The sequence below is a fragment of the Oxyura jamaicensis genome, chromosome 1 (assembly GCF_011077185.1).
Source record: "Oxyura jamaicensis isolate SHBP4307 breed ruddy duck chromosome 1, BPBGC_Ojam_1.0, whole genome shotgun sequence".
Classification (NCBI taxonomy): Eukaryota; Metazoa; Chordata; class Aves; order Anseriformes; family Anatidae; genus Oxyura; species Oxyura jamaicensis.
Window position 1 is genome coordinate 3345948 of NC_048893.1, and position 12303 is coordinate 3358250.

General features: G+C 39.8%; 1 protein-coding gene across 2 annotated transcripts in view; it reads right to left on the minus strand.

Annotated features, from left to right (window-relative positions):
• PRKCQ (protein kinase C theta) overlaps positions 1-9975 on the minus strand; it is a 41208-nt gene extending 31233 nt beyond the window's left edge. Inside the window, exons 1-4 of one of the 2 annotated variants that reach the window (XM_035344377.1) lie at positions 9848-9975; positions 8582-8707; positions 3132-3331; positions 1356-1416 (exon numbers count right to left, since the gene is read on the minus strand). In XM_035344377.1, coding sequence (XP_035200268.1) covers positions 1356-1416; positions 3132-3331; positions 8582-8699 — 379 coding nt within the window. In that variant the 5' untranslated portion in view covers positions 8700-8707; positions 9848-9975. Of the gene's footprint in view, positions 1-1355; positions 1417-3131; positions 3332-8581; positions 9012-9847 lie in introns of those variants that run through there. The other variant, XM_035344369.1, reaches the window with a different exon arrangement.
• Positions 9976-12303: the final 2328 nt, after the last annotated feature.

Here is a 12303-nt window from a genome sequence, read left to right on the forward strand (position 1 = left end):
TGAAACGTGGGTATTTAACTGAATCTTTAATGTGTGCATGTATATGGTTGCGAGTAAACATTTATGTATGTTCTTATTATATTCTTTTTGTTGTTGTTGTTGTTATTTTTCCATGCCAACAGTTGCTTTGCTGTTTCCTGTGTGCATGTCATTATTCACAGTTCACATTTAAACTTTTAAGAACAGAAAACACACCAACTCTGGCTAGTCATGCATATATGCACGTGCACTTAGGTACATGCTCATGTCTACAAATCTTGATATGCACACAATATCTAACTCTCAATTTCTGTCTTGATTTAGTCATGCATTACACAGCAAATTACTTAGATCTTCTGTGGAAACTGCCCCCCCGACTGATCTGATGATGATCCTGCTATTTGTAATACAAACGCAATTTGCATTTTTTATGCTTTGGACTCTCCAATCCTTTATAACACACAAGGAGGCAACAAGAATCTATTCTAAAATTTAAATTCTATTTAAAATAAAGTTGGGAATGGATAAGGAGAATATTGGTATACACATTCTATTAGCTGCTTTCACTACTTCTGTGATTCTGGAAATGGAAGGTCCTTGTAGATATCTACAACCTATAGCTTCACCCCACATCCATGAAAGACTGCAAGAACTTTGGCATCAAAGACAGGAGATCATGACTGACCATTTTGATTGCAACCCATTTCTTTCAACAAAGCAAATCAATTTCCCATGGAAATTGAGCTCAGCAGATGACATCCAGTTCTGAGTGAAGGCACCTAAACAAAGGTACGTCCTGTGCAGGGTGACTGAGCCCCTGCTATGTCCCTGGAGGTCCAGCTGGTGCAGGCAATGGAGCCTAGCAAATGACTCAGCTCACCATGCAACAGACACCTGCATCTGATCGGATGAATCACTCTCTATGTTCTTTTCCTGTTTTGCCTAGATTGCTCTTGTTCTTAGGCTCCCAACTCATGTGTATTTAGGTGTTGTCAGCTGTAAAACATAACCCATCTTTTATGACTGCACTATCATGCACACCATGGTACATATTGTATGCATACATACATGTGCAATGATTTCAGAGGGAGTGTATTCCCTAGGTATCTATTCCATCTTACCTTGTATAATAAGAAAAATATACTGTTTCAGTGACAAAACTACCAGAAATTTGCCTTGCAAATCACAGATGAACAGTCAGTCTTCACCCCCACCGTGCGATAGTAATTGCTTTTCTGTGGTGTTCATTTCAAAACATTATGATAGTTCCTAAGAATAAATCAGTAATAAAGTATGCTCTGCTTTCAGTGAAGACACCATATCTGCACCACGTAACCAGAAATCACATCTATCAATTAGCAAATAAAATCACTTGCCACTGATTTCCAGGAAGTATCTTGCGTTCATCAGCATTCGCCCTTGAGGTTTCAGTTCTAGCTGGTTGTGATAAGTGAAAAAAAAAAGAGAGAAAAAAAGACAAGTGTGATAGTTAAACAGACATTCAAAGAAACAACTGTAACTTCAGATGGCTCAAGCTATCTCCATTTCCCAGTGGGAACTGATGAATGTCAATGAATACTAATAGTTGAGTTGTTCATACTGATGTGGGGGTATATGGTGAGTGGGGAGCAACCAATCAATCACCTCTTATCAGACTCTCAGAGTTGCACGACTGAACAGATAAAAGTGACTAAAACAGAAATTATAAGCAAGTTTTTAAACAGCAGGTCAGGACCAGCATGTCTATAGAGAAAACTTGTCATTCCCAGTGGATTATACTAGAGTGAAGTCCTCTAAAAATCCAGCCAACTTCAGACAGGTGCTAAAAGAACACTGAAATCTCTGAAACCTTTAGAAACTTGTGTCTGCAATTCTAACTTTCATTAGTCAATGTGAGTGATACTATAAACTTTCTCAGGGATTTTTTAGGTCTTCCTACTGGACGCACCTATCCAAACCTTCATCCATATGTGCCTTTTTAAAATCTGGGTCCACTTGTCTAGGAAGCAGAAATTCAAGGATTTCTTCAGGCTGAAAGCTACAGCAGTGTCTTCCCCACCCACCTCCAGCACAGTCTGAGCTGGGCTACCTCTCTACGCTCTGGGTGAAGCAGTGATATTGTACAGAAAAGTGAGAAAAAAAAAAAAATCATTCCCATCCTAATCTTTGATGTATGGGATATCTGGGACCAACCTCCTTAGGTCATAACTTGTATCTGGGAGTGAGTGAAGACCTCAGGAGATGCTCCCAGGCTGGGAAAAAACAGGACTGTAGTCTCCCTATTTTATTTGATGTCAGATTAGTTACTCTTGCTACAAACAATATGTACTCTGCCTACATTCCTCCTCTCCACAACACTACAGCCTCCCAAACCTTTGAAGCGTTGGGTTGAAGTTGGAGTGATGCTGAGCAAGGCCTTCCAGTTTTCAATTTCAACCTTAAGTATCTTAATTCCTTCCAAGTCTTGTGTTAAAAGTGCAATTCTCTACCAAATCATGCCCTTAAGTCTTTTAAGGCCTTTTTGACATTTCTACTCACTGCTTAACTCAAGCAGCTTAACTTGATAACTGGCAGGAAAAACAAAACAATTCCAGGAAATCAGTTTCTCTCCAAATGTCTTTCCACTTTTAAGGTATTCATGACATGGCTCCTGAATACTACATGTTAAAGACTGTTATCAGCAGCTTTCTTGCTTGGACTGTCAGGGAATACAACCTTACATTTAGCATCCTTATGAAGACTGATACTTCAAATTTACTCCACTGTAACACCAGTGATTTTAAAGGAGTTCCTCTGGCATAATTCTGATGTCAGGTAGCTGTGAATCAGTTATGTGATATTCGATTAAATTTTTAAAGCTGTTTCCCTAGAGCACATAAAATAATTCACATTTAGCCACTTAAATTACCATTTGTCCCCAGTGGGTTCCTTAAGCAAAAACTAATACATGGGCACAGCTCACATGAACCAGAATCTTTGCTAATAGATAGAATATGTTTCAATATAACAGTAGTGGGTAATACGAATGTGCTGTACTCCTTTTTTTTTGTGATATGCATGGAGGTCTTTCCCTCAAGATAAAACCAAGCAGACTCAAAACATTATTCCTCAGCTTACAATCACATGCTGCAAGAGGAGATAGCGAAGCTCACCCATATTTCTGTCTTCCCATTGCTCTTTTTACACCTCTCCGCCAGCACCTTGAGTTCCACTGTGGTCTCTGAGACCATTTCGGCACTTTTGTCCTTGACGACTATGTGCATGACCCTGCCGTTGTTGATGTGGGCATCGAAAGTGCTGTTCCACGGTGGGTACATGGTGGGCTTCTTCTGCACGTACACTTGGCCATTTTCTGTCAACAAGAAGCGGTTTGGATTAACTAGATTTTAATCTCATCTGGATCAAGGCCATCACTCTACAATCCCTGAGGCATTTACATACTTTAAGGTCTACTGGCAAGCTGTGTAAAGGATGATGTTAGAGTGTCTTAAGAAGTTACTGTGTGAAGTGAAAGCTGGGAAAAGATTCATCTCACTTAACTTTAGGTGTCTACAATGTGCAAGTCAATATCTGATCTATTTGAATATTGGCTGCCTTCAGAGATAGTGAAAGGAATTTATTACATATACATCAATGGAGTTAGGGTGCATTTATTTGACCAAATATAGGCATCTAACTGAGAGAAACACAATTTCCAACCCTGAATACATTAATTTTATTGAGTAGATCTCAAATGTAGAATCCGACACCATAAGATACCCACATTTAATTACATGAATCTCATCACAGATAACGAGTTACATGTGTCATCTGTCCCACTGCAATGCAAAATGAAAGGGTTTACTTCAATGACCCCAGAAGCTTTGTGATTAGGTTCAGTTGCTGTGCACAGCCAGTCAGATGTTACTTCTCAGCTACTTCAGGGCTGTTAATAATAAATAACTCTCTTGCAAACCTACAACCATATCCACAGCAAGGTAGAGCTGTTGACCTAGCAGACCTTTCTTGCACCTCTTCATGCACTCATTCCTCTTCCTTCACAACACACACATTTTAAAATGATGTAAGGTGTCTCTGAGCCCTAACATTAGCTGGCAAAGAGTCATCTCTTTACTTTGATATGTCAAATTAAAACCGTCTCAGCCAGCTTGCTTCATTTCACATGGCCAGCTTTATACCCTGTAAAAGGCTTGGAAATTAAGGAAAATTCTACTTTACAGTTACCCTCTGCAAACTTTCAGTCTATCAAATGTCAAAACTGATGGAACAAGAGAATAAAATGCAGTTGTGTGAGCTGTAGACCTGTGACTCCTGTCTCCTCAAGACCCTGCTCCTATTTCCAACTACCCCAGCCTTTTCCCTTACCCCACCAGCTGGAAAGCACATGCAGCCGATAGCCTGGAACATGACATGCGGTAGGAGGAAATCTTTATCTGCCTTTCCCTTCATGGTAGAACTAATTCAGGTTTCTTTCCTCTGATCAGCTTTGATTTCCCCAGACAGGAACTCAGGGATTTTTGAGGTTTGAAGTGCACCTACAGGATGAATTAAAGTTGTGCAACATTCTTCTCAGGAAATGAGAGAACATTTACTGGGGATAAAACAAATATCAGGGCTGGGAGACCAAAATAAAAATGTCCCACCACCACTAGATAATTTGAATTTGAGGAAGCAACTTGCCAAGGAGTTATGGAGGATCCTACAATCAATACCAACTTGCTGAGATTTCACTCCACAGCCCAGCACTTGCCTCTCATGGAGCAGTATTATACTTGTTTTAAACACATAAACTTGATTTGAGCTGCAGGTTGCTCTGACCATCAGCATTGGCTTGCATTGCAGAGCTAAGCAGAGGTCACTCCCACAACAGAAAATCAATTCCCGTGTCACGAACAGTTGTGCAGCTAAATCTTAGGTTCAAACTCAACGTCCTTGAATTTTAGAGCACCTCAGTCTAAGGTGAATCAACCTTCATCAGTTAAGTGGGGCTGACTTTTCATGTATGAAGATTTAAGCAGTCAAATACCATTGTTCAGAGGCATAACTCATTCCCATCAAACTTGCAAATACATATTTAAGCCACTCTTTCAACAAAAGCAACCAAAATAAGGCAGAAAAAGTGCAACAGAGGACAGAAATCTCACTAAGGACCATTATTCCCTTGCCACCTTAGCACACCACTCCAAGGATGTGAACCACACCACTTGCAAAACAAGTGCTTTGGCTAGCATTGCACTCCAAAATGTACAGCTCAAAAAAAAACCCAAACCCTAGAATGTGAATGAAATGTCCAGTGCATGGGATCAGACACGCATACCTGGCACATCCCCACTGACGTCTGTGGAGTCCTGCCGAGGATTAGTCTAACCCTTGGCTCCTGAATAATGAAATAGCATCTGTCTTTCCTGGGGAGCAGCTCCCATTGTAGCTGGAAGCACTTCTCCTGCAGGCCTGCTGAGTTCAAACACGGAGCAGGATCTTTCACGAAGTAAATGTCACCAAGACAGGTGTCAAAATGGCACCGGGCCAGGTGGCTTGGGGAGGCAGAAGCCATTTATAAAGGACAGATATTTTTACACCTCAGAGGTGCCTAAGATCTCTGGAATGGTTTGTCATCAGAAATAAATTGCTATAACACGTCTAGCTATGTCTAGTTGTTTCTTTCTTTCTTGTTTCTTTTTCTTTTTCTGTTTTCTTTTTTTTTTTTTTTTTAAGATTATATCATAAATTATCAAGATCTTTTTTATGACATAAATAGGTGGGAAAAATATATAAAAGGCAGTTTAAGATCCTTCTTGGGCTTCTGAAATTATTTAGGGTGCCCTTCCTTGTGTCCGTAGATGATGGGCATTACCCCCAGACCTTGTGTCCTTTCACCCCGTGACTTATTCATCGTGGCTGGTTGACATGGGACAGCTTTTGGCATAAACACAAAATGAATCAAACTCCTTTTTTTGGGAACCTAAGATACTCATCATCTATCACTTGTCCCTTTGCAAACAAACAAACAAACAAATACCTAGTGCCACGCACAGTATATCCAGAACATAACAGGACTTTGCAAAAGTCAGAGTAGACACATCTACCAAAATAGTTCCAGAAAAAAATAATAATAATAATAAAAAAATATGCAGGGAATTGGGATTGGATCTATCATGGATTCAGCTCTTACTGTTGTATAGCAATCATTTGATCTGAAGAAATACTTGGCATGTATTAGACAGAGCACAAGTCTGGCAGTCAGGGTTGTTTGTATCTCTTAAAACCTTTGCAGCAGACACATTTCTACTTCCTGGACATGCCAATTCAGCCAAAATTTGCATAACGAGGCATCACAATAAAAATGTTTTGAATTCCATCACTACTGGGCCACAAGTGCTCTGTGAAATCTGGGAATTGGAGAGTAAATAGTGAATAAAAAAATCACAAACCAGAATGAAACTATTTCAAATATTCTCAGCTAATATTCGTCCTGTGATCCTCGTTGCCTTTTGCCTTCTCTGAGGCTGTTTGAGCATAACCCTTGTGGATGGTCATGTTGAGACCATTTCTGGCATTTAACACTAGGCACATCTCACTGAATATCAGACACGTACCTCTGAGCAGACTGTCTAAACTACCCCCAGAGTCAGCGGAAAACACTGGGCTTTTCTAGTGTGTGATTCATCAGACTCTTTCTAGGTGTCTTCCTTAAAATGAGATGAATCCACTACGTCTTGTTGCTCCCCTGGGTTGTAATGCAAGGGTAGCCAAGTTGCTCAGATATTAATAACCTTGCATATGGAAATGGGATATATATGGGAGACGGATCCCACCATCCTTAGTTAACGCTTAGTTACCTTAAGGTGAGGTTAGACATCAACACAATTTGTTACTGGCAGAGGGTGTCTAAGAGCAACAACTTCCAAGGGCAATTCCACAAGACTCTAAGATGAATCAGTCTTGTGAGGTTCCTGCTGCTATCATGGACATGACGAGGACCCGAGACCAAATTCTCAAGAGAAGAGTCCCTCTGTCTGTTTCAATATGCTCTGAGCAACTGTCAGAAAACTGCAATTACACTCCACCTAACAGAAGCACGTCATTTTGTTTTCTGTATTTGATCCTCACTAATGGGAAAAAAAAAAAAGTTCTTCCAAATACATTTTTCATTTCTCATTGGTAGAGTATTATTATTATTTATTATTATTATTAAAGGTTCTCCAAACCACAGAAATTATAGCCACTAGTTAGCACATTTTTGTTTGTTAGGTGCCAGAAAACACTTTCAGCTCTGTGTAAGAAGAATAAATATAGGTTTGCTCTGCCCAAATTGATTTTATTCACTTTTGAACTGACAGAGGCTTCAGTTTGAGTTATGGCTCTTTCAAAGGTCTCATTAAAGCAAACAACCAAGCACAGCAAAGAGCTGAAATAAGTCACATTTTCAGTGAAAACTGAAGTCTTAGTGATATCTCGTCATGCAACATTTTCTTTCCTTCTGAATTTACCAATCACCACATCTTTCAGAATCATTGAAAGTGTAATTTAAACAAAGCCAAAGTTCAATCTGATAAATGTTGACTCTTTAAAAACAAAATAAAACAACAACAAAAACACTACCACCACCACCAAACAAAAACAAAAACAAAAACAAACAAACAAAAACCAGTGAAATTCCAAATTATTTTAAAATTCTAAAATTTATTTTATTTAACTACTTTGACAACACCTGGAGGTTTGAGTCAGGGGGCTTTCAAGGCATAAAAAAGTGATTTCTGAGTCAATTTCATCTTTAAAAGAATCACAACAGGCAAGTTAGGAATTTATCCAAGATTTAAGATAAATAACAGCCAATACGAGAAATTCCCTAACATTGAAGGTCTTGATCTCAATGACTGTTGAAAAGCGGAACTGGAAAACTTTCCATCCTCTCACTGAGACTATCTTAATGTATAAGACATATAAGAAATGTTTTCCCAATGAGGATTCATCATTCCTGTTCAATTAGGAAAAGCGTGCAACAATACATATATCCAGACACAGAAAACAAACAAACAAAACACAACAAAAACAGCTTAGCAGAAGGTTTCACCTCCAAACATTTTACACAATGCAACAATTAAGTAGGGAAATTAACTCCTGCTGCAAAGCCTGGGGATGTTTGAGAGCATTTTTATTTTTATTTTTATTTTTAGGCTGGAAGTTATTGGACCTGTCTGTTCCTCAGAAAATGTGATAAACAAGGACAGCCCTCCCAGGATATTCCTAGGACACCCAGACTTTATCTGTCTAGAGCCCCAGCTGACAAAACAACAACTGCTCATATAAAAGTGAAACTGAATATAGCTCAGCTCGTCAGCTGTGTCATATGCTGGGTCCTATAATTCAGCTGATGATAACCTCACACTGAAGACAGAGACTTTGTTAGGTCTCATCTTCAAATCAGACTTTTCTTTGCAAGCAGTTCTGAACCCAAACTTGCATTGTGTTTAGACTTGAAAAGCACTTCACAAACCCTTATAAATATTTACCATGTGTTTCTTACGCCCCAGCAACGGCAAAGTAAAGCTCACACATTTCTATAAAAGTTCACACGCAGATTTAACACCTCCCCACTTACCTGACTCCACGGCTTCTTTAACCATCACAGCACAGTAAGGATTAATCACCTCCCCCTGGGATGGCAGGTAAGGGCCACTGTCATAATTGGATAAACCAATACGCAGAAAGGGAGACATGACAAGTCCTGTGACAAACAAAAGACAGGCGATATTTGGAAGAGTCTAAAAATATTCTCTTGGTTTTAACCAGCCTCTTATCTCCTCCGGACAGGGGTATGCCAGCCGCTAGTTATCCATCCAACTGGAGACTCTCTGACTTCCTTCACTGTCTAGCAAGATGATGGACTGACCAAGCACTGCTTAATTTTGCACAAGGTAATGTAGCTTAGCTGTCAGCTTAACCAAGTAGCTGAACTCATTGCAAGGCTGGAAAGACCCGTGGTAGCAGCTCTGAGGTCTAGTGACTCGACACCAGCTGTCAGAAATGAGAGCAACAATACATAGGAGCCAAATCAGGACTTTCTTGGCTGGGACAACCTCTGCTGTAATTGATGTTGAGTCACGCATTCATGAAGCTGAACACTATGAGAATAGAAAGGATTTCAGGAATACAAGGCTGTTGGAAGCCTGCAAGCTGAACACGAAACCGTGAAATAACTGCACACTATTTATATACAGCATGGAAATGATCTCAGGCATCCAACTGACTGGGTGCTGACCCATATTCATCAGTGAAGCTATAAAGAGAAAATTCAGCTCGTATGAACCACACTGTGTAGGGGGTGGAGGAAAAAAAAAAAAAAAAAAAAAAGGATCTCAGGATAATTTTAAGCAGCTGAAAACAGAAACACATAAAAGCAAGATGCCAGGAAACGCAACAAAGCCTTTGGGATAGTCTTCTCTGCAGGCTCTTTCAGAGCTCCTACTGAGAAGATTTAGTGAAGCCAGCAATTATTAACCACTGTAGTTGGTGCCCATCTTTGTGCCATCTGGACCCAAGGACTGGCATTTACCAAACTACTTTTGTGTAAATTCCTGAGCTTGTTATTGTTGGCTCCCCTTCTAGTCAACAGGGTACAAGAGGCACTTTGAACTCATCTGTAGATGTCTGTGTCTTGGACCACCATAGTTGAATGACATGAGCCAGCTGTTAACAGTCAAATAAATTGTTCAACTACAAAAGCAAAAAGTTGAATGACGTGGTGTGGGATGCAGCACGATCCTTTTTTCCCTTTTACACATGAAATGCTCTATCCCAGAGACAGCTTCTCTAGCTTCACATGTCAGATGATCCATATTCATTGCTGGGAATGACATTTTCTTACCTGTAAATGGTATTTCCTGATATACAAGTTCAGTCTTTGGCTAGAGGGGCTTCTCTGGTCATCACAGTTGTGGACAACATGGAAAGGATTTTCTCAGCTGAAAGAATGAGGGTAAGAGCTCCTCTGGATAGGCTGACTTTAAAACTTGGACTCTCTGTTCAAGAAGGCAAGAGACAGGACAATCAAAGAGAGGGAAAAACTGGAGAAACCAAGATATAATCCCTTGCTTGAGTTTCTCCCCTCTTACCCAGCAGTGTGGAGTGATGAGTTTCCATCAGCCCCCTGTGCAAAAGTCTAGTGCGACAGTAAAAGTCAGAACAACTTTCTGTTAGCACATGGCCAGGTCTCAGCAGGTGGTTGTTCCACTTGTCTCTTGGATATTGTGAGATCTTCTTCCTGTTTTATAAAATGAAGAGAAATGGTTACAGTTAGCACTGGGACTGGACCGCCAGCTATTCTGGCCTGAATGTTCACAAGTGCTGAGCAATCACACTGCCACACTTTCTGAGACGTTTGCAAACAGGTGGCCTGTGCAGCAAACTGCAGCTATACTCTGACAGAGATTTCAGTAGGGCAGGCTTTGCAGGAGATTCCTTAAATTTGTTGCCTTACATAAGGTCAATCCATACAAGGAGCCACGTAGAAAGACTCTACTTCCCATTTGAGCTCCTGAGTTAAATTAACTAAAAACTGGACTGAGTTTGCACAAAAATAGCAGGGACTCATATTACCTCTCTGGTAACGTACTTGAAAAGAGAAAAAACTATTGAGTAAGGCGAAGTCGGAAATTCATACAACCATGTTTTTCTCAGGGTGAGGGCAGGATCTCTTTGAAGGGTATTGCAGATGTGCATTAACCAAGTTTCTGCAGAACTTGCTCTGGAAAACCACTTCATTTAGATATTCAAAGCTACTTGTGTAGCTGTGTGATGAGGGGCATTTGTGGCACTGTACAGCAGTACAGTGAATGGATTATGAGTGGTCCATATGGATGGATTATGAGTGGCACAAAGGATCAAATTTTTGTCTGCGCTGACAGAAGCAGAGAAATATGATCAAATTAGGTAGGGAAAAATCTCTCTAACAGGAATTAAAAATATATTACTATTTATGTATATAATAATATATAACATAATTTATGTATATTTATATATATATAATTATATATAATATAATTATTTAGACATTTCCTTTTTTTTCAAAATATAAGAAGCCTACTTAGTCTAAAGACAAAAAGAAAAGCAAATCAAAACGTCTCTGGAAGCAGAGTTTGAGCCTAGCATTCATATTTCCATGAACTCAGTGTAGTTGCAACACAGATAAAATTGTGAAAACACCTTGTCCTGTGAAATACTAATGTCACTGCTCCAACTATTTTTGATCATGTTCCCAGTACAGCTTTCAAAAATTCCATTGCATTGTGTCAAATCTGAAAGACTTGTGCTGGGACTTCACGTACATCACTCTATCACACAAAATGCTCTGCAGCCACCATGAAAGCATGTAGGTTTGGCTCACCTAGTGCTAGCACTAGAAAACCAATAGCTGCCCATATAAACCTTGCAAAAACTGGCTAAAATCACAGTTTTGTGTTGTACCAGCTTTGTGTGAGCACTCTGCCCTGTAGTGAATTTCTCTACCCTGTCCAATAAATCAGACATATAACTGGCTTCCTGCTTCTCTCTCACTGTCTTTCCTGAAACCACCTTGGCTTTGGCCCAAACATCTGTTTTCCAGGTCATCTCTCCAGCGTTTGCCACTGCAGAACTGCTACTTGGCTCAAATCCACAGCCATAAACAATTAAGGAACAACACACTCAGCTCCAGCAACGGCTCACTGTAATAGCGGCAGTTTAATTTAACACTAGAAGCAGCTGCAATGGATATGGAGAGAGTCTGCTTAATTTCCCAGTGGAAAGATACTATAAGGTATCTGAAAATTAAGAATGAAACACATCTCTTTATAAAGGGCCACCTGCAACCTCTCTTCCAATAAACTGCCCAATGAAGCTTACTTGGGGTTCATGAATGCTGCACCTCGCGTCAATGGAACAAGGGAGTTTTGCCCACTCTGGAGAATAATGCAACATATGGAAACCCTTCCCAGATGATATTAAGAAGTAATAAACTCCTTAATATCCTTAATCAATTGTAGTTAAGGAGAGAGGAAGAAGTGGGCTGCTGCCCCAAGTCAGCAGAACTGCATTGAAGCCAGCTGCCTTTAGTGGGATTGATGCTTCTGTGCTTTGCTGAATGAAAATGGATGCACGCGTGATGTGGGAAAGATGGCAATTTAATGAATGAGAGCCAACTGAGAGGGGAGTGGAAATATTTTTGGATTTGAGATGCTGTTTTCCTAATCTCATCAAACTCTCATTTTCTAGAAGTCAGAGGGAATAATTTCAGCTCTTTCCTTTTTTTTTTTTTTTTTTTTTTTTTTTTTTTTTTTTTTTTTG